This window comes from Abramis brama (assembly GCF_963993115.1).
Source record: "Abramis brama genome assembly, chromosome: 6".
Classification (NCBI taxonomy): domain Eukaryota; kingdom Metazoa; phylum Chordata; class Actinopteri; order Cypriniformes; family Leuciscidae; genus Abramis; species Abramis brama.
Genome location: NC_139968.1, coordinates 33,355,874 through 33,381,958, shown reverse-complemented (window position 1 = coordinate 33,381,958; position 26,085 = coordinate 33,355,874). Strand labels below are relative to the sequence as shown.

At 33.6% G+C, this 26,085-nt stretch overlaps 2 protein-coding genes across 2 annotated transcripts in view; both read right to left on the bottom strand.

Annotated features, from left to right (window-relative positions):
- Positions 1-925: 925 nt before the first annotated feature.
- Positions 926-5,925, bottom strand: LOC311084744 (uncharacterized protein). Its single transcript, XM_084116971.1, has 5 exons — positions 5,565-5,925; positions 4,757-5,089; positions 3,896-4,273; positions 3,499-3,626; positions 926-1,667 (listed from the first exon to the last, which is right to left on the bottom strand). Exons 1-5 carry the CDS (start codon positions 5,608-5,610, stop codon positions 1,551-1,553), a joined length of 1,002 nt encoding a protein of 333 aa, XP_083973097.1. The 5' UTR covers positions 5,611-5,925; the 3' UTR covers positions 926-1,550.
- A 6,734-nt stretch (positions 5,926-12,659) lies between these two features.
- LOC311084759 (uncharacterized protein) overlaps positions 12,660-26,085 on the bottom strand; it is a 32,135-nt gene continuing 18,709 nt past the window's right edge. Inside the window, exons 3-5 of the mRNA XM_084117024.1 lie at positions 17,951-18,262; positions 14,305-14,415; positions 12,660-12,888 (exon numbers count right to left, since the gene is read on the bottom strand). Of these exons, the coding sequence (XP_083973150.1) occupies positions 12,872-12,888; positions 14,305-14,415; positions 17,951-18,262 (440 nt within the window). The 3' untranslated portion in view covers positions 12,660-12,871. The remainder of the gene's footprint in view (positions 12,889-14,304; positions 14,416-17,950; positions 18,263-26,085) is intronic.

Here is a 26,085-nt window from a genome sequence, read left to right as displayed (position 1 = left end):
AAGTAGATTAAACGGATTTGTATGTTTCCTCAAATCTGCGGCAGATTGGTGACGACTAATATTTGGCATCAATTCAAGTGTAGGCTACTTGGTTTGCAAAGACAAGAAGTGAATTTCCATTTAGAACAGCAAATGCTGCTTGACCAATCTAAATTTGGGTGTGTCTTACCTCTGTTTTAATTTAATTTTACTTGAGATAATTGTACGTAACGGCATGGCCAATCCAAAGCTATTATAAGAGAGGTAATGTTGGTCAGCTTATATCTGTTGTAGTGGCCGTACCTCTACTGAAGTAAATGTTAAGTTAAATTCAAATGTATGCAATTCCATGGGGGCTATACCAAAGTATCTTTGATTGTGTAAACGTGAATGTGACCGATCTCAGGTATATAGCATTTACCTCTGTTTGTTGATCAAAACTGACGAGCTTGTGATCGTGAGACCTACGTTAAACAGAAGGCGTGAGGACCTCTGAGCGACATAGTTTCCTAATCTGAACAGGTAAAATATACTTAAAGAGTTAAAAAGAATAATCAAACATTCGCTCACTTTTAATGATGCTCAGATATCATTTAAACCTTTTTCATTTATGGAGTCAGATGAAATAAAGAGGTAATTCATATGAGAAAATGCATTTCATTTAATCTTGTGTTGCGTAAAAGGAAAGACAGTAGGCTAACGCGCAAAAACCTTCACCCATGTTATTGGAGACCGCCATTTGGACCGATAAACGGGCTTGCAAAGAAAACACTCATTCATGATTGTTCTGAGATTCAAGGTTTTCACACTTTTTTCACTCAAACAAACAACTAAACAAATTAATTTATAAAATAGTATCATATGAACGGTTTAAAAAACATGGTAGATACACATATTGTACACATACAGATAACTTATTGTCATAAAACAGGAGATGAGACAGAGATGAAGTTAACAGGTCTTTATTCACAGATAGTTTAGATCGTGCAGGATCCTCAAGCAGGAAAGAGATGAACATGAGCAGTAACACTTCACTGAGGAGTCTTACAGGATGCTTCGATGAGCTGACAGATGATGAAGTTTAATGGATCGACGGATGGAGGAAGACAAGGAAGGCAAGTAATCACAGGTAGATACATTCTCATGCAGAGACTGACAAGACCAGACAACATGAAGTGTGTGTGTGCTTTTGAAGAGTGCGAAAGGTGTGGGAGATTAATATTCCAGTGATTGTGAACGAGTGCAGATGAAGGACCTGTTGATGGCATGCTGGCTGAATCCGTGACACATATCTTTTTCAGTAGTTTTATCAGTAGTGCAGAGTCGATTAATGTTGTCTGACATGTTTGCATATTTGTGCACATGATCTGTGTGCTTGCATATTGCAACAATGCTGTGTGAGAGTAGTAAAATACACTTCTTGGTCAAAAAGAATGAGGTACTAAACTGCTACAAAAAGCATGATAGCATCATAAATAAATCTCCACAGAAAAACATGAAGCATTCGCTGTTCTATTGCTGATAATGTGCTTCTTTCATAAAATATATTTTGGCTACATGCTTTAACGTATTTAAATAGCTAAAAATGGTGATGTCGCTCTGGCATCCTCAGTCGGGTACGATTCATCAGTAACAGTCAACAATGGCATCCAAGCCTTATTAGTGTACGAGTCTTCAACATGATGCTCCTGTAAAAAAAAAGTAACACAATGTCTTAAATATTGGGCATTTCTTTAGATGAGGTCATATTCAGTTAAAAGTTGTATTGCATTAACATACACATCCACACACGTGATGACATGCAGATTTAACAACCAGTTTATAAATTTAAAGCATTCAAAACTTTGTGCGCACACTTGTATATTTGCCAGGGCCAGATTTACTAAACGTCTTCATTTGGCATTAAAAATAAATGACCACGAAGGGAGAAAATTATCTCCCAGTTCCAGCATGTCAAGCGAAAATAGGTTAAGACATGCTTATTTGGGCTTTAAATAGTGGCTCAAATCCCAGTAAATTGACTACGGCAAACTTTAGTAAATCCCATGCTTTGCAATAAGGTCAGCCACAAAAATAACTGTGTCTGCTCCTGATAGCACACGTACATCACGGAGACGTCTATTTGATGTGCGTGTTTACATCTGGAAGATGTCATTTTTAGAGTATGTTCATCTGCAATACGTCTATAGGATGTTTCCTGTCAGATGTCAAATAGACGTTTAGAAAATGTCTTTAAGATGTTTATGATTTAGAATGTATGTAAAACTGTCATCTTAAAGACGTCTTTCAGATGTTATTACACGGCTCTGTGGAATACTTGATTCTGATTGGTCAATCGCACCATCCAGCGGTATGTTATTCCCCGATAACAACCGCTGAAAACAGAAACACAGGCTCATCCGGGTAATTGAAAGCTTTGGGTTTAAAGAGCTAATAAAATATTTCAACTCAGATCAATATTACGTGTCTAATTACTTACTTATGTGGCAAGTAGACGTGTAATAAGTGGGATAATGTACATCCAGCCGGTTGTTATCTCAGAATAAACCCCCTTCAGGCTGATGCAAGACCCTCAACACCCTGTCGGGGGGGTTATTCTGAGATAACAACCGGCTGGATGTACATTATCCCTTACTTAATAAACAGCAGATGCTTTCCAGATGAAGTGATCTTTAACAGACATCTTGCAGACGTACGTGTGCTATCTTTTCACTGCTAATGTTTCACTACTTGGGTTTCCATTCAAACATGAAGCAAATCTTTTCAAAGTTTGCACACAAAAAAAAAAGTGAATTAGGTGCGTTTCCATCAAATTGTTTACGAGAATGACGACCTTGGGATAATTTGTTTTCTTGTTTTTATCCTCTAAACAGAAAAACCAACAAACCATTCATTTATCACATATTCAACCCTCATTAACATAAATAAACACATTTTCAAACAATGGATAAACGACGTGAGATTTGTTTTATTATGTTCATGAGAAAGGTCGAATATGTGATAAATGAACGGTTTCTTCGTTTTTCTGTTTAGAAGAAAAAAAAAAAATCCCAAGGTACACGGACCTATTGGTAACCTAGTAACCAATCGTAAATAAACACACTATCAGCGGAAACCGTCGATTAGTCACGTGGGTTTAATGTTTGCCATTTCAGAATTTATTCGGCAAATGCATTTCAATCTCCCATTATTCCCATTAACTCTTTTTCGCACACGTCAAAAACCAGCTCAAGCGCACATAAAATATTTTTTTGTGAATTAAGGATGTTTTTCAGATATTTGCCGTTTCCATCACTCGTTTCTGATGCAATACTTCAAAATGTGCATAAAAACAGGGTGATGGAAACATAGCTACTGTCTCTATATTAAATCCTGACAGTAGATTTTTTGTGCCAAAAGAGGGTTTGCGCTGGCGCAAGCTGTTAGTAAATCTGGTCCATATTTTATTTTATACATGTGAATTAGTTTATATCCTGATTATATTTACAAATAACTCAGCTGTATGTATGTGATACTTGCATTCTGTCCTGCTTTTGTAGCTTTGTTACGGTGACAGTTGATCACACCAGCGGTGTGATTTAAAGCTGCAGAAACCAGCAGGAGGACACCAACACCAGCACATATTATTGCTACTGACTGACTGGATTCTGTAACAGTAAAGACAGACATACATAATCATGTGACATCAAATCATTATCAACTTTACTAATATTTGATCATAAGTTGTATAATATTGATTGAACTGATAGATGTTTTTTTTTTTTAAAGCAATTAAGAAAGCATGGAATAAGTGAAAACTGAGTATATTTTTAAAATGTTATTGAGTCAAAGCTCTTTTTTCTATAAACAGTTTAAACTGAAACTTACAATTTTCTCAATAATGTATAATTTAAATGAATTATATGATGTACTCAACCAATGACGGCAACACTGAAGCTCTTAAAGCTGCTGATGCTGATGTTGCTGCTGCGGCGACGACGACGGGTGCTGCCACTGCTGCTGTTTATCTCCACTTTATAGAGTCCAGTATCTGTTGTTCTGGTGTTTGTGATGGTCAGAGATCCAGTTTGATGATCCAGCTTCAGTCTGTCTCTGAATCTCCCATCACCACCTTTACACTGATCATCTGTACAGGTCTTACTCTGATTTCCAGTGATTTCAGCGATGAGAATGTCATTAAAATACCACGTCATCAGATCATTTGAGTGTTTTATTACACCAGGATCTAAAATGACAGATTCTCCCTCCTTCACTGACTTTCTCTTCACTTCACCTCGTTCAGCAGCAGAAACTCCTGAAACACAAACCAGGAGGATCTTTTTAGGGGGAAATTGTGCAACAAGAAACAACTGGATATGTAAACATGAATTTCCTGAAAATCTGAATAAATAAAACGAATGACAGAATGAAGAAATCTCATTATTCATATAGCAACAAATATTTTAAAATTGATGGATTACTAGTTGATTATTGACACTATTATTACATGGCTATTTGAAACTTTGTGCCATTGTACTTGTCCTTCTGTTTTCATTCTACGCTTTGCCCGCTTTGTTTTATGAAGGCCCACCCTCTTGAACATTTCTGGCCTCGCCTCTTGGTTCTGTGCAATGAGGCAACGTGTGATATTTATACAAGGTACATTTTCACAGCAATTTTTTTTTGTAGGTCAAGTAAATGACCTATATACTAAAATACAAGTACAGAATAAATAGCTGTGATGGTCACAGATAATAATAAACATAGCCTGCTTTAAAACATTCATTAAAGGACTCACCAAGGACAGAAACGCTGAAGGTCTTGTCACTGTCACTGCCGCCACTGAAGATCAGGAGCTTATAGAGTCCAGCGTCTGTGGTACTAATGTTTGTGATGGTCAGAGATCCAGTCTGATGATCCAGCTTCAGTCTGTCTCTGAATCTCTCATTATCATCGTGACATTGATTATCTGCACAGATCTTACAGGGATCTCCATTCATTTGAGCCACACAAGAGTCATTAAAATACCATTTAATTTTCTCTTGTTGGGTTTGTTTAACACTAATGTGTAAAGTGACTGAATCTCCCTCCATCACTGACACTCTGTCTGTATCATCAGCACCAGACGCACCTGGAGAAGAAATGAACAATTATAAATCACAGGACAGAAAAATACATTACGCAGATCATGCAGTTCGGAAATCAAAGGTCGTCAGGCCGTTATATTCATCAAAACTGCACAACTGAAGCAATAGATGGTATTTAGGCCAACCATTAATGATAAAACGATTAAATATACAAAACAGTTTTATATCTTTAATTTAATGAGCGATTTGTTTCTTAATTTAACAACGCATTTTACATCCAGTTTCCTTAGACAGAAGGCCGAGTTAAATATGTTTACGTAGCTTTCATGAACGTGCATTAGGGGAAAAAAACCCAAAACAAAACAATAACATTTTAATCTGGGACTAGATTAGCATTGTCTGTGAAAGCGGGCAATAATATGCGAAATAATTATAAAATAATATATTAGGCTAACGTTACTGCTCCGGATTCCGGATCGGAAGAGAGATAAACATTTTAACAAATAGTCTACGTCTTACCATGCACGAGTAAAACACTCGCTATGTGCAAAATAAAGAATTTCATTCTTCTGAAAAATGAATGGATGTTCTGTGGAATATCAATTGTTCGTTCAAAAAAAAAAAAAAAGCTCTATTCTGTTCCTGCGCAGACACCTTTTGCTGCATAAGCCGAAGCCCCGATATGATCCAGATTCCTCTGAAGCTAAGAAAAAAGATCCTCCACGCCTATCGATTGTTGATATTCGCCGCTTGTCGTGAGATATGTGGGGGATGTTGTTGGGGGGAAAATAGAGGACGCTTCTAAAACGGAAGGCTGCATTCTAGAGAGGCTGTGTCCTAGTCCTTGGGATGCTTGTAAGCTGGTGTCCTTCTTAGCACTGAACGCTAGATGAAGTCTCGGCGCTGTTGTCCTGTAGTCACGTGCTATTGGGATTTGCGTAAATATTCATCTCCAAAAACATTATTTTTGTCTTAGATTTTTTAAATGAACTCAGACAAGCTCAGTGCCGACTCGTTTTTCGTCTTCTCTCGTGATTTTCCTGTGAGGTTTTATAAAGGAGTTTGCAATTCATATTGAAATAAGATTTGTGGTAAACATCACAATACTTAGAGCATTTTGTTCTACAACGTACAAATAAAAACAACGTAGGACAGCAATATTTGTAGGCCTATTTAGAAATAAACATTATTAACTCACAATAACTTAGGCTACAATAAGTTCTTTATTACAGCATATAAGTGATTGCTTTTAAAAAAAAAAAAATCTAACTCATTGCATTCCTACATTTGCTGGAAAAGAAAGAAAGCAGCTGCAAACACTCTCAAAAATTAAACCATAATTTTCCGACATAAAACATGACTGTAAAATGTTTAAAGTAGCCTACACTTTTTAAAAAAAAATAGTACCATACTGATTATCATGGTAACTATAGTTTATTGTTACTACCATAAAATCACAATTGAATATGCTAAATTTTTGTGCACCTGATTTAAAAAAATAAATAAATTTAAATGGCATATAATACAAAATGTAAATAGGCCTACATAAAATGCTTTCTTGTCTTCAAAGAGTAGAGTTTTTCTGAATGTTGTCATTTAATAAAAACGTTGGTTGTTTCCACTGGTATTGTTATAAACTTCATTTTCATATATATATATATATATATATATATATATATATATATATATATATATAAATGAGGTTAAAAACAAACAAAAAAAGCTTTATATCATTTATAAAAGTGACGTGTAGCCAAGTATGGTGTCCCATACTCGAAATTTGTGCTGCATTTCACCCATCCAAGTGCACACACACACACACACACACACACACACAGAGAGACACAGCAGTGAGTAATATTGATCACACCCCTTGAGTGTATTTAATATATTAAAGGTCCCGTTCTTCGTGATCCCATGTTTCAAACTTTAGTTAGTGTGTAATGTTGTTGTTAGAGTATAAATAATATCTGTAAAATTATAAAGCTCAAAGTTCAATGCCAAGCGAGATATTTTATTTAACAGAAGTCGCCTACATCGAACGGCCCGTTTGGACTACATCCCTCTACTTCCTTCTTTAATGATGTCACTAGAACCGTTTCTTGACTAACCTCCGCCCACAGGAATGCTCCCTCAACTCTACTGAAATTCGTTTATGTACTTGCGCACTTCTTATAACTTACTGTGTTTACTCAGCTCTTACGGTGATTTTCTGAAGTAAAACTGACGCTTCATCTTTTGTGTGATGTACAATAAACTTTATTAAACTCATCAGTATATGTTTGATCATCATTCAGACAGAAGACTTGTAGGCTATTAATAAATAATGGATACATACAAGCAGATGACACATACGTTATAATAACCGTAATTAAACTACTAAACTATACCTGTTCCATCTCTATACAGCACTCTGACTCTGTAGGCATTATTGTCCGACTCGAAATGAACACCGTTACTGAGAGTTTCTGATATTATCATCTTTCCGTGAGATGAAATTGTCCTGAGAGACTGTGCGCGAGCTCATGAAGCTCCGCCCCCTGTGTCGTCCAGCAGCAGCTCATTTGCATTTAAAGGGCACACACTAAAACAGCGCGTTTTTCTGTGCCCCAAAAAATGACAATTTAAACATGCTGTAAAAAATGATCTGTTGGGTATTTTGAGCTGAAACTTCACATACACACTCTGGGGACATCAGAGACTTATTTTACATCTTGTGAAAAGGGGCATAATACGGGACCTTTAACCTAATTAGGGAAATGTGCTATGGGGTTTCATTAGGGTTAGCACTCTCTGTGGGATAGATAGGCTTTGACTTTGCTTGATTTTCCTTTGTTTCTTTATTTTCCCTAGACTTATGTGTGTTATTATTTGTGGTTATTGTTGTATTTGTTAAAGAAAAGAAAGCAACTTATATTCATATGATCCATCTTTTATGTTGCAGTTTGAAACGAGCTGGCCGTATAACACCCGGTACTAGGTACCTAATAAAGTGCCTAGTGAGTTGATGTTTACAATACAAGTAGGATGAATACTGTATTACGCCATCTTGCGTCCTAACTGGGAATTCACAGTTTTTTTTATTTTTTATTATTATTGTTTTTAATGGAATTTATTACACAAACAAATAAATATCTTTCAAATTCATTTCCATGTTTTAGAAAGAAAATGGTGTTAATATAGGCTCAACTTCAAGTAATGCTGACTGATACAAAGTTAAAAAAACAAAAACTACATTATGCACTTTATATGCACATATCATTTACTATATTTTAATATCTAACTAAAATAAACTTAACCGTTAGTGATTGTAAAATGAAAATATTTGTCGGATTCATGATACAGGATTTTGTGAGAAGTTTGGCAAATGACAGTATTTTAGCTTTGATATGACAAAAACAACTGATAATTCATTACACCCTTCTAAACCAAAAGACTAATTAAAAAATGGATTGTATGTGAAGTATTTATACATAAAATCACTTTTACAGTTATACTAAATACCAGTTGGCAGCTCTGAGAGTGAAACCAGACTGACCAAATAAAACATTCAAGAATCATCTCCTTCACACAGTGATAGTGTTTATTATAATATTCTTCCTCTTCACATGAAATGCAACATTATCTAAACAGCTAATATCACAAATACTTACTCAATTCAGCACCTGCATGTCGTTTGATTGACAGCTGCTTTCAAATTCGCAACTGTCAATCATTTGTGAAGAGTGCTTGTGTCTTATAGTACAAGGCCATCTGCGACACTTCTTGATGATAATGGCCGTCTCGGAAAGGGTAAACAGTCAGTTATAAGAGGGCGAACACAGACGGGACACAATAATGGACACTTTAAAGGGACAGTTCATTTTTTCACCCTCATGTCATTCCAAACTCATAAGACCCTTGTTTATCTTCAGTACATGAAGACATAACTCTTCCCTGATATTTTCTGACAATCCATTAGAAGTCTATATATTCAACATTTTAACGAAAGAAGTAGCCTACATAAAAACATCATACAAGTAATCCAAATGAATCAAAGAATGTAAACCAGGTCATCCAAAGACACATTCACTTTATATTGCTCACATATAAACATTGATCAGCATGCATATAGTGCACACAAATATGTTACATCGAAACTCAAATGTGGATGCTTGATTTGCACGGACCAGTAAGGTTAATAATCAGTGTTTAATGTCAATAAAATTATGCTAGATTTAATTCTGTTCTTTATATAAATCATTTGTGTCTCTTTAGAAGTCAAGGAATCACAGACAGCTGTTAACTGCAATTTATTGAGATGTGTTGTGTGAACCTTGTGACTATTTGTTGTAAGCCTAACAAACAAAAGCTTTTAATATTTAGTTTCACCTTGTGTATCTAAGGGTGCTTTAAGACTTTTTAATTTATAGAAATGTGATGACAAATGTTCATCTTACAATAGCTCACAGTCCTGAAACTGTGTGTGTATTTCTTGTTCTGTATAGATTATGAGAAAGCCAGACAGAAGGCTAAAAAGACTAAGACATCCTCTGGTCTCATCTTGGAAAAGTTTAATTGGAAAAATAAGTGATTTCCTGTTTTGTGGTTCTGTTTTTGTGTTCTTTAATGCAGTTTTTATTGCTGGTTAAAAATACATTTCGGTAACTCTTTACAGTGAGGTTCATTAGTTAACATGAGTTAATACATTAACTAACATGAACTAACAATGAGAAAAACATTTGTTATAGTATTTATTAATCGTTGTTAATGTTAGTTAATAAAAATAAAGATGTTCATTGTTTGTTTATGTAAGTCCACAGTGCATTACCATGTTAACAAATGCAACCTTTGATATTAATAACGTAGGCCTATTAGTAAATGTTGAAATTAATATTAACTGAGATTAATAAATGCTGAAGAAGTATTGTTCATTCTTAGTTCATGTTAACTAAGGTCGTCAACCAATGTTAACTAATGAACCTTATTGTATTGTACCTAAATTTAATTTTTCTACATATTTTATAAAAAAAATTATAACATGTTTAATCTATACGCCTAATCACACTGTTAATACTATGCGTAAGATTTAATTTCTGTTGGTTTAGACTATATGATTTTCTCTCTCTGGAAATATTGAAACAGTGAGCGTGTAGTATAGGCTATACCCTATATATCTATGTATAAACCCGCAGTGCATGCAGTCAGCGGGGGCTCGTAGCCTATAAAATCAGGCTACCACCATATCTCGAACTTCTTTTTACCCCTAATCAAAGAAAGAAAATGAATGTCAGCCATCAAAGGAATGAAAAGGAATAATTTTTCACCACTTTAGGATTTGAATAATAGGCTACTATTTTATATTTTTATTAGGGCTGTCAAAAGATTAATCGCGATTAATCACATCCAAAATAAAAGTTTTTGTTTACATAATATATGTGTGTGTACTGTGTATAATTATTTTGTATATATAAATACACACACATGCATGTATATATTTAAGAAATATTTGCATACATATACTGTATATATTTATATATAATTTATATTTTATATAAATATATTTTTTTTTTATATATAAATTACACATTTTTCTTAAATATATACAAGCATGTGTGTGTATTTATATATACAAATTTAATTATACACAGTACACACACATATATTATTTAAACACAAACTTTTATTTTGGATGTGATTAATCACGATTAATCTTTTGACAGCCCTAATTTTTATTAAAAAATATTGTTTTCATTTTAAGTTTTAATTTCTGTGATCATTTAATAGTTATCAATATGTTCCTTAGGTTTAGCTGCCTCGTCACAGCATGATGTTATATTGTTTTAGATAGTTTTTAAGCCTTTTTTAAATATTCAAGCCAGCAAATAGGCCTATATTAAAGTAATATAGTATAGCCTAATCCAAACAACATCATATTTTTGTAATTCTAATTCAAAGCTTTTTATTTATTTATTTTTACTTTGGGAGCCCTGTCCTTGTTCATTTCCATTTAATTGAGTTTAGATAAAGCTTGAATTTTCCAGTGTCATTTGATTTAAATTTTACTCTGTTTAATGGTTTACAGTTTATATATTTTATATCAGTTGTATTTAGATATCGGATCTAGTGGCAGATTAATTATGGAGCAATCTGTGATTTTGTGAAACTGCAGATACATTTTACATTCTGATTTGACATGCAACATTATATCCTTACAAAAAATATATATACAATATTTGATTTTAAAATTTGTGCCATGTGTTTATGAATAATCATGTGCTGTCCGTGCATGTTTCCCTCTCGCTAGCTGTCAAGGTCTTCAGAGGTCTGACATGAAACCCAATTCGGTTTTAGTCCAGATGCCACTGATAATCATGAAATTGCATAAATATTAAGCACTTCAAATAAGTCATATTTGAAACAAGACTTAGCGAGTCTAGTAAAGTGACAAAGAAAAATATTACATATGAAACATGTAAGATCAGCTCATCAGCTCACCCGACAATTAGGGTGTTTGGGATGGGCACACCTTTTTTTTTTTGTATTTTTGATTCTTCTGCAATTAAAGTTCTGGATCAAGGTTAAAGAGAAAGCACAGAGAGTCCAGAAACTAAATTTGACATTGGATGGTCAAATGAGTTTTTATTAACGTCTCGGTTACATATTGTTCCCTGAAGGAGGGAACGAAGACATACTGTCCGTCATTGACTGACTAATAGGAATCTCGCCAGAAAGCCAATCTACTTAAAGTGTAACTAGACGAGCCAATGAACATTGGAAGCATTGCATCAACTGTTATAATGAGTATTGCATCTTTAGGTTTTCGCTGAGAGGTGATCTGGCTGTGCAGCGGGGTACAGAAGTTGTGGTGATGGGACTTACGTCCCTCTTTCAGGAAACGAGGGTTACCACATGTAACCGAGAAGTTCCCTATCTGTCGATCACTTTCGATGTGCCTCGTTGACCGACTAATAGGAATCCCTATACCAAAGCTCCACAGTTGCTGTCCCCTTCCAGTGCCCTGTGAAAGCCTCCTGCTCCCTCTTGGGATGATGGGACAGGGCGTACACAGAGAATGACCATCACTGCTGTTCTGTGATAACCCACACAGTGAGACTATTGGATAACACTGGGGAAAGTGTGCCCTTCCTACTGGAATGGGAACGCCGCGGAAGCCACATTCTTCCCTGAAGGAGTTATGTGGAAATAACATGTTATATGGTTATCTGGATGTTTTGGGAACTCTCCTGTTTATTGTAAGAGCCTGACCAAATCCAACCTTCAAGAAGATCAATTATTGGTAAAGGGGAAGAGACCTGAGCCACGTTTTTTTGCCAGTCGTGGCTCAGGAGCCATAGGTTCCCAACCGCTGTTGTATAGGATAATTGGTACGAATGATGGATGGAAGTATATTTGTGTTGGTCACCAGTTTTACTGTGGATATGAGTTGATATAAATCATGTGCGTGTTTAATCCTGAGCTCTGATCACTCTAATGAGAAAGATGTGACACTGCAACTCTCATCTTTTCTAGAACGTTTTAGTTAGGAAATTTACAGTTAAACCCAAGGACCAGATAGGATTAATAAAGACCAGGAGTTAGAAGTGCAGTCAATTTAAGACAAGAGTCAGCATTATAATGAATTAAAGAACATTTTTACTGAAGATAGTTTGCAGTTTCATCAGAAGTCAGCTTCAAGACTCACAACAGGAGTTTGTAGGCTGCTCCCTTACAGTTATAAAGATCACAGCTACGTCATTCATTCAGGTTGAATGATTCTGATTGGCTAAGAAATAGATCAATAGAAATAGATTTCATTGTGCGAGCTTGCCATCTTTGAGTCATTTTCAGTCTTCAGGGGAACCTAAAGGAAAGCACACAAGACAGGAAAAAACAATAAAATCAAGAAAAAAAGAGCAGTGATTTTTTTTTATAATGGGGGAAGACTCAAAATGTGTTGCACAAATAACATCACACAGATCACTGGATTAACACAATATAACAATGTATTATCTAAACCATCCAGAGTCAATGTGTTAAATCACATTTTTAATCAGGCAGCTGCCATTAAAGATTATTAAAATAGACAGATGATTTAAAATAGACCAAATATCTCAAACTGAAGGATGTTCTGGAAAGCTGTATTGTAGTGCAAGTGTAAATGTAGAGGATCATGTGTCCTAATACTTTTTTTGTCAATACTGCACAAAAGAGGAAGTACAAAGCATTAACAAATATTTCACGTTCATCCGATTATTTCTAAAGTTAAAATGCAATCACAGCATTTCTGTTCTCTTGAGAGCCATTCACACAACCCAGTTAACAAGGAATGTTCTCCGAAAATGTTGTATTTATGGAAGATCTTGCACAGATCTCTTCATATTTTCAGTGTTAAAGTGATCACCCACAAATTAAAATTCTGGCATAATATACTCTGCCTGAAGTTGTTCCAAATGGTAGCCATTGACTTCCATTGTATTATTTTTTCCTACTATGGAAGTCAGTGGCTACCGTCAATTGTCTGGTTACCAACATTCTTCATTCAACAACATCTTGTGTGTTTAACAATATTTTTAATATTAGCTTTAGATTATGTATTAGTGTTGAGGTGTTGTTGCTGGACGTTTTTTTCTTGAACAGTTTTTGCAGATTTAGTTTGTGGTTATTTATTTTCGTTATACTTTTATTTTTAGTACATTGTACAGGACTGTGGTCAGCCATGTTGTTTTATTATGTGCTTTATAAATAAATCGGACTTATTGGAATTGGAATAGATACAAATACAGGTTTGGAACAACATGAGGGTGGGTGAGTAAATTACAGCAGAATTAAAATATTTGGGTGAACTGTCTCACTTTAATGCATTACAGTGATCTTTTTTTTCTCATAATGACTGAATTAATTACATATTCTGTATAGCATTAACAGCTTCAACTTCATAATGTTACATTTAATTCAGTCATAAAACTACAGAAAAACAGTTATTTAAACCACTATAAATAACTTTAGCAATGCAGAAATGTTCTCTGAAAACACTACTGCAATTGCTGTAAATAAAAATAAGTCAAGCAACTAAAGCAAACACTTGTTGTAACAGTTGACAACAAACAAAACATTTTCAATAAAACATCCACATCTAAACCTCTGTTAACTCTAAATAAGAACTTCTGTAGACTTATGACAGAAATAAATTCAAACTTTAATCACTTAATTATCTCAACTGCAGTCGTCATAAAGTCAAGCTTATTTTTATCTTGCTGTATATTGTTGTAATACTTACGTTTCCTGCAGTAACAGTAAACAGAAATAGCAACAGCAACAGTCACGTACACCAAGAACATAATCAGCCCTTTTTCATCTAAAGATTGATCCAGTGCTGGAGTTTCCTTAGCTGCAATGAATAGAGGGAGACAGTCATTATTCTTATAAAAAATACTATAAATCATCAACTAATATGAGAGGGTAAATATGAATGAATGATTCAGTTTGAAACAGAACATTATGCTTCATAAACTGTCCCCATGAAGGAAACACCAGTGTTTCTATTCTGGTATTTGTTATAGGCAATGTCTGTATTTGGAATCTGAGAGATGTGTGAGGTGTCTGACCCATGTCAGGAATGCAGTAACAGTGTTTACTCGTTTAGCCCTGCTTCCAGAGAATAAATATACTTGTTTTTTAATTAATTTGCTTAACCAAATTAATCAAAAGTTACATTTAGTAGAAGTTTAGTTTGAACTACCGGTATATTCTTATTCTGCTCTTCTCATGATAGCTGTATTGAGACATCTAATGAACTTTGTCTAAGATAATGAAGACATGATGTATCCACTAAGGCCCGGGACACACCAAGCCGAAAGTCGGCCGTCTGGAAATAACGGGCCATTTGAGTTTCGGTCAGCTTATGCTGGGGCCACACCAAAAGATATTTAAAATCTTATAAGATCTACAATACCACAAACATGAGGACAAAAAAAAGTCCAGACTGTGAACATGGGAAATCTGGCAAAATCTAACGAGACTTCCCAATAAACATGGCGGACAATAAACAGGAAGAAATAGCTATAAAATTGTCGACTTGTGGTATGTTTTACAGGACACGTTGTATAAACACTCCAGCTGTAGCCACAAATCGACAAGCTGATCCTCCATCTCTGACGTCCTTATCCATTTCACTATGTGCTGCGCCATGACTGTGGTTGTTATGCTTCCGTCTCCTTGTCAGCTGGCTTTCTGATTGGGTACCGTTTCGTTCCACCAGACAATGTGGCAATTCCGAGCAGGTCGGGTCACACTTAACACACCTCACGCCACAGTAAAATCTGATAAGATAATCTGTAGAACCATCAAGATGATTCGGACTTCACTTAGGATTGTCGGATGGGGAGAAATCTGCCCGAATATCTTGTGGTAGCCCTGCATTAGTTTTTTGGTCTTCTCTAGGCGGTGTTCACAGTAAAACTGAAGAGGGAGAGAACTCGGATTGGCTGCTCAGTTTAACGAAGAATAAAAGCGAAAGTGATGAAAGTGATCAAGAAGTCAAGACAGTACAGAAAAAAAGTTTTTTTGTTTAATTCAAAAGCAATTTAACAAATTAGGAATTATTGACTTCGATTCATAATAAAATTGTATTAGATTAATTAAATAAATTTTTTTTTAATTTAAATGATCTCTAATGTGTCTTGCAGAATAATGAAACTACTTCTGTTTATTGCACCAAAAGTAATTTGAAAGGATATGTATATATATATATATATATATATATACACAGTTTAAGTCAGCCTTGGGGAATCTGTAAAATGTTAATAATTTAAAAAAGGGAGATTATAAAAAAAATGCATTTTGATTTTATTTAGTACTTATATTTTATAATAAGCCATTTCAGAAAATAGATGTTTAAATTAAGACCACAAGACAAAATAAGACCTGAATTTACACAGAAGATCCAGTTCAATAGTTTCCATGCTTAACTTTTTATTCTTAATACTGTATTTGACCTGAATGATCAAAAGCTGCAAACATTCAATGATGCTCAAAGCAACACGCCACGTTAAGAGCCAGGTGGTGTAGACATTTGCACAGGATGATTGGTGGAAAATGTTCTTATTTTGTTTAAAGATCTTATTATTATTATTATTTTTATTATTATTATTATTATTATTATTATTATTATTATTATTATTTTTTATTATTATTATTATCTTATTATAGTATGGTTATGAAGTGACATAAAACTACTTACATATTTCCAAAAAGACAAAATAAGAACAATTTACTTCTGACATTAAAGGCATTAAAAAGTCTTGCACCTACATATTTGTCTGATCTACTCTACCACTATTGCCCTGGTCAGTCCCTTAGATCATCTGACCTCGGCCTTCAATCCATTCCTAGATTTCGAAGGTCATTGAGCAGAAGAGCATTAATGCTCTTAAATTGTGGAATTCACTGGCCTTTACACTTTCACAATTTCTTAGTCTATCTTCAAGACTTCACTAAAAACATATATTTATAATATGTATTTTGGATATTGTAGCCTTCTGTGTTTGAAATATGTCTGTGGGTGTGCAAATGTATTGTAATTTACAAGGTAAAGTGACCTTGTATACACTTAAAATGGAAAGTGGATTGTACCATGTGTAAGTATGAGATATACGTTCCATTTTAAACATAAGCAACTTGTTTTGCTACCTTACAAGGAAGTTGTGAGAGAGAGAGAGAGAGAGAGAGAGAGAGAGAGAGAGAGAGAGAGAGAGAGAGAGAGAGAGAGAGAGAGAGAGAGAGAGAGAGAGAGAGAGAGAGAGAGAAATGGGGAACCGAGAAATCTGGAATGAATACCACCTGGGCTGTAACCTTCTTCTTCTGTGCCTGTTTATCTTGCATGTCTGACACATGTATAAAAATAATAAATAAAAGATTTCTTGGCAAAGTAACTGGCTTCCGTGGAAAAGCTTGATTTTCAAATCTACAAGAGTGAAGCAACTGCTGAGATTTATCTTTGAAAGGTGTGACATTTTGGAACGCAAGACATTTTTTTTTTCTTATAAGCGTCAATTTATGATGCACAGACATCAATACACCAATATACAAAACACAACAATGGTGGTTAAAAATAATAATAATTATTATTATTATTATTTTAAAAGGATAAAGTCTAAAGATTACAAAAAAACAAAAAAAACACAAACTGTTAAAAGTGAACCAAAAACAAGTATCAAAATAAAGATCTGTAAAGCTTATTTGGATGTTACAAAATTATCTTATGCTGAGTTTTGTTGGAAATTTCTTTTCCTTCTTCAAAGGAGAGAGACCAGGAGACGTTGGAATCGCGTTCAAACACAAGTTCTTCTTTATTGAGCGTGGCTGCGGTTCGTCCAACATTCTAAATCTAATACAGTATGCATTGTAGTTATATACATTCCAAGGGGGAGGGATTACATAGAGGCGGAGACTCTGAATAAAGCATGCAAATGAAGTGGGAACACATCCTACTCTGAGAGGACTACCATTCCAATTGAATCAGCATAACTTATTCAAATGCTGATACTGGCCAGGAACTCTGGTTCCAAGAGCCATCCCAGAGCCATTAAAGACAAAAGGTGAAAGTCTCCCCTACAGCTAGTCCAATCAACCTAATCATTCAAAGTCTGGGCTTCGAAACTTGAGAATCTCAGTGATCTGACTCATTTAAAACACAATAGAGAAAATAGGACTGGCCGGAGTCTTTAGAAACTGACCCTACTAAAATCAAAGTCTTAACTTTTAATGTTGAAACCTAAATTAAACATTTAACAAATTTGTAATACAACAGTTTACATTGCTAGAATCATAGCAAGTGAAAAGGTTAGGAGAAATTAATATGAGGCACTGATGGGACCAGTAGAAACACAATCTTACTGTTGAATTAATGATTAAATGATACTTACGAATGACAGTGACACTGAAGCTCCTAATGATGCTGAATCTGCTGCTGTTGATTTGTAGTTTATATTCTCCAGAGTCTGTGTTTGTGGTGTTTGTGATGGTCAGAGATCCAGTCTGATGATCCAGCTTCAGTCTGGCTCTGAATCTCTCTTCACACTGAACATGTGTGCAGGTCTTACTCTGACCTCCAGTGATTTCAGCGATGATTATGTCATCAAACAACCACAGAGTGCAATTTGGGTTTCTTGTTACACCAGGATCAAAAGTGACAGATTCTCCCTCCTTCACTTCATCTCGTTCAGCAGCAGAAACATCTGAAACACAAACCAACAGATGCTGGAGGATCTTTTTTTTTTTTTTGGGGGGGGGGGGGGGGGGGGGGGGGTATTACAAGTAATACATACATGTATTACTTTACACTTGTAAAGTAATGCATTACAAGTGTCATACTTATGTAATCACATGACTTTTTTCAATGTCAATAAAAATTACTTTCTAATAATACAAATACATTTATTTACAGTAAAACAAGTCATTGCAGATTAAGTTTTTCAGTTTTAAATTTCAAAAACAATATTCACATTATAATTATGAATTGTAGCTGAAATTTAGCAGTTGATGCATGAGGTCCACTACAGTGGACATGTGATTAATCAGAGTTTTCTCTCAATCTAAAATCAAAACTTGGAAAATTTTACTGTGATATTACTCATTAGATATTGCTTGATGCTGCAATATTTTTTTTTACCTACAAGAGTCTCCTAGATTAGAAGGAATGGGTGGATATTCCGGAGCAACTTGGCATGTCTGACTGACCCTTGGCCATCTTGGTTTGGAGGGGGGAAAAATCAAAACACAAAGGCTTGCCACTTGGTTGCAATTTATAGGATGATGCACAAGGGTCCAATGAAGAGGCTGATGTGCAACTTTGCCATAAAAACCCGTGCAAATTCAAGAAAATGCATTTTTAATAGCTGTCCACAGTAGTGACCACTATGCGTGAAAGGGTTAATTTTCTGGCTCTTGAGAAATTCAGTAGAAACCAAATTAACAGTGAAATTGCTAATTATCAAATGAATTGTGGTTAAATAAATGTGTTTATCCATATTAGCTTTGATATCTCCTTAGATAACTCAGCTGAATTCAAAATATTAAATTTAAATTATATATGTATATAATATTTAATTTTGGTTTGCTTATGTTTATATGTGGTTTTCTCATATATATATATATATATGAAGAGTTCAGATGCAAAAGCCTCTAAGTGCCATCTGAAATTTTCTTCTAGAATGATCATTTTTATCAAGCTTGTATACTTAAAGGTAGGGTAGGTAGGATTTTTATAAAAAACTTTTTTTCAAATTGTTTAAACTGTCTTTATATACCGATACATAATTAAAATGGAAGTGCTCTGAAAAAGAGAGTATAAAAATCGAGTGACTGTAGACCTTTTAATCTGCAATAAACACAGCTCATTATTTTCATTCGGGACGAAACAATTGATTGGTTTGGGCGACTGTCACTCTCTCTCGCAACCATGGCTACCACCACTGTTGCTACAAGATCTGCCCATATGTGCGCACCCGTTTGATTTGAGGAGTGCAAGAGAGGCGCGAAACCTACGAAGAGTAAAATTATGGCAGAGAAAGAGCATTCAAAATTCAAAGCACCAGCATATTCAGTCAGCGAAGGCAAACAAGGCAAAAACTACTTCCTCGGAACCTGGTTGCCCGCACTCCTGAACGACCTCCTCTGCTTCGCCCTCGACCCCGGACCGGTCCTCGAACCAACGATGCGGTACTTGTCTCCGGAGTGTAACGTTAGTCCTCATCAGAGTCAACAATGTTTTCATCATGGAAACTCTTACATGCAAAATGCATGTATTTGCATGCAATGCAACCTGTTTTTAGTTTTGCCTTATAAAAATAGCTCGTTACCGAATCAAACAAAATATATTTTTAACTTTACCAGTATCGATATGCTAGCTTGATAGTGAGTACTAAAAGCCATCTTATTTGTTTATATTCATAGTGATAAAGTTAGGTATTTTATTACATGTGATTCTGACATGATGTCACTGCATGCACTGCGCTCCTTCCTCTCCACTCGTCTCAGGTAAATAAATGCATCTTCCAGCTGAGCCTGAGCGTTTGGTGTCGCGCGTTCATGTGTTTTGGGGCCGTGGCTTTGGAAGGAGCTCAGAAGGGAGGGGGTGGAGTGAATGGAAATAATGAGCTGTGTTTACAACAGTCGTGAGAGGTCTACAGACACTTGATTTTTATACTCTCTTTCTCAGAGCACTTACATTTTAATTATGTATTGATATATAAAGACAGTTTAAACAAATTTGGAATGTTTTTTTTTTTTAGAAAAATCCTACCTACCTTGCCTTTAAGTTCAGTAATTTCACTTAAATGACAATTAATAGGTAATTTGCATTACCATTTAAGTAAAATTATTGAACTTAATTATACGAGTCAAGCTTGATAAAAATTATTATTCTAGATGAAAATTTCAGATGGCACTTAGAGGCTTTTGCATCTGAACTACATACATACATACATACATACATACATCTGAACTACATACATACATACATACATACATACATGCATCTGAACTACATACATACATACATACATGCATCTGAACTACATACATACATACATACATACATCTGAACTACATACATACATACATACATACATACATACATGCATCTGAACTACATACATACATACATACATACATACATCTGAACTACATACATACATACATACATACATACATACATACATACATGCATCTGAACTACATACATACATACATACATACATACATACATACATACATCTGAACTACATACATACATACATACATACATACATACATCTGAACTACATACATACATACATACATACATACATACATGCATCTGAACTACATACATACATACATACATCTGAACTACATACATACATACATACATCTGAACTACATACATACATACATACATACATACATACATACATACATACATACATACATACATACATACATACATACATACATACATACATACATACATACATACATACATGCATCTGAACTACATACATACATACATACATACATACATCTGAACTACATACATACATACATACATACATACATACATGCATCTGAACTACATACATACATACATACATCTGAACTACATACATACATACATACATACATACATACATACATACATACATACATACATACATACATACATGCATCTGAACTACATACATACATACATACATCTGAACTACATACATACATACATACATACATACATACATACATACATACATGCATCTGAACTACATACATACATACATACATACATACATACATACATACATACATACATACATACATACATACATACATACATACATACATACATACATACATACATACATGCATCTGAACTACATACATACATACATACATACATACATCTGAACTACATACATACATACATACATACATACATACATACATACATGCATACATACATACATACATCTGAACTACATACATACATACATACATACATACATACATACATACATACATACATGCATCTGAACTACATACATACATACATACATACATACATACATACATACATACATACATACATACATACATACATACATGCATCTGAACTACATACATACATACATACATACATACATACATACATACATGCATACATACATACATGCATCTGAACTACATACATACATACATGCATCTGAACTACATACATACATACATACATACATACATACATACATACATACATACATACATACATACATACATGCATCTGAACTACATACATACATACATACATACATACATACATACATACATACATCTGAACTACATACATACATACATACATACATACATACATACATACATACATACATACATACATACATGCATCTGAACTACATACATACATACATACATACATACATACATACATACATCTGAACTACATACATACATACATACATACATACATACATACATACATACATACATACATGCATCTGAACTACATACATACATACATACATACATACATACATACATACATACATACATACATACATACATACATGCATCTGAACTACATACATACATACATACATACATACATACATACATACATCTGAACTACATACATACATACATACATACATACATACATACATAAATGCATCTGAACTACATACATACATACATACATACATACATACATACATACATACATACATACATACATACATACATACATACATACATACATACATACATACATACATACATACATACATACATACATACATACATGCATCTGAACTACATACATACATACATACATACATACATACATACATACATACATACATACATACATACATACATACATACATACATACATACATACATACATACATACATGCATCTGAACTACATACATACATACATACATACATACATCTGAACTACATACATACATACATACATACATACATGCATCTGAACTACATACATACATACATACATACATACATGCATACATACATACATGCATCTGAACTACATACATACATACATACATACATACATCTGAACTACATACATACATACATACATACATACATACATACATACATACATGCATCTGAACTACATACATACATACATACATACATACATACATACATACATACATACATACATACATACATACATACATACATACATACATACATGCATCTGAACTACATACATACATACATACATACATACATCTGAACTACATACATACATACATACATACATACATGCATCTGAACTACATACATACATACATACATACATACATACATGCATACATACATACATGCATCTGAACTACATGCATACATACATGCATCCGAACTACATGCATACATACATGCATCCGAACTACATGCATACATACATGCATCCGAACTACATGCATACATACATGCATCCGAACTACATGCATACATACATGCATCCGAACTACATGCATACATACATGCATCCGAACTACATGCATACATACATGCATCCGAACTACATGCATACATACATGCATCCGAACTACATGCATACATACATACATACATACATACATACATACATACATACATACATACATACATACATACATACATACATACATACATACATACATACATACATGCATCTGAACTACATACATACATACATACATACATACATACATACATACATACATACATCTGAACTACATACATACATACATACATACATACATACATACATACATACATCTGAACTACATACATACATACATACATACATACATACATGCATCTGAACTACATACATACATACATACATCTGAACTACATACATACATACATACATACATACATACATACATACATACATACATCTGAACTACATACATACATACATACATACATACATACATACATACATACATACATCTGAACTACATACATACATACATACATACATACATACATGCATCTGAACTACATACATACATACATACATCTGAACTACATACATACATACATACATACATACATACATACATACATACATACATACATACATACATACATGCATCTGAACTACATACATACATACATACATACATACATCTGAACTACATACATACATACATACATACATACATACATGCATCTGAACTACATACATACATACATACATCTGAACTACATACATACATACATACATACATACATACATACATACATACATACATACATACATACATACATACATACATACATACATACATACATACATACATACATACATACATACATACATACATGCATCTGAACTACATACATACATACATACATACATACATACATACATACATGCATACATACATACATACATCTGAACTACATACATACATACATACATACATACATACATGCATCTGAACTACATACATACATACATACATACATACATACATACATACATACATACATACATACATGCATCTGAACTACATACATACATACATACTTACATACATACATACATACATACATACATACATACATACATACATGCATCTGAACTACATACATACATACATACATACATACATGCATCTGAACTACATACATACATACATACATACATACATACATACATACATACATACATACATACATACATACATACATACATACATACATACATACATACATACATACATACATACATACATGCATCTGAACTACATACATACATACATACATACATACATACATACATACATGCATACATACATACATACATCTGAACTACATACATACATACATACATACATACATACATACATACATGCATCTGAACTACATACATACATACATACATACATACATGCATCTGAACTACATACATACATACATACATACATACATACATACATACATACATACATACATACATACATACATACATACATACATACATACATACATACATACATACATACATACATGCATCTGAACTACATACATACATACATACATACATACATACATACATACATGCATACATACATACATACATCTGAACTACATACATACATACATACATACATACATACATGCATCTGAACTACATACATACATACATACATACATACATACATACATACATACATACATACATACATGCATCTGAACTACATACATACATACATACTTACATACATACATACATACATACATACATACATACATACATACATGCATCTGAACTACATACATACATACATACATACATACATGCATCTGAACTACATACATACATACATACATACATACATACATACATACATACATACATACATACATACATACATACATACATGCATCTGAACTACATACATACATACATACTTACATACATACATACATACATACATACATACATACATACATGCATCTGAACTACATACATACATACATACATACATACATACATACATACATACATACATACATACATACATGCATCTGAACTACATACATACATACATACATACATACATACATACATACATACATACATACATACATACATGCATCTGAACTACATACATACATACATACATACATACATCTGAACTACATACATACATACATACATACATACATACATGCATCTGAACTACATACATACATACATACATCTGAACTACATACATACATACATACATACATACATACATACATACATACATACATACATACATACATACATACATACATACATACATACATACATACATACATACATACATACATGCATCTGAACTACATACATACATACATACATACATACATACATACATACATACATACATACATACATACATACATACATGCATCTGAACTACATACATACATACATACTTACATACATACATACATACATACATACATACATACATACATGCATCTGAACTACATACATACATACATACATACATACATACATACATACATACATACATACATGCATCTGAACTACATACATACATACATACATACATACATACATACATACATACATACATACATACATACATGCATCTGAACTACATACATACATACATACATACATACATACATACATACATACATACATACATACATACATACATACATACATACATACATACATGCATCTGAACTACATACATACATACATACATACATACATACATACATACATACATACATACATACATACATGCATCTGAACTACATACATACATACATACATACATACATACATACATACATACATACATACATACATACATACATGCATCTGAACTACATACATACATACATACATACATACATCTGAACTACATACATACATACATACATACATACATACATGCATCTGAACTACATACATACATACATACATACATCTGAACTACATACATACATACATA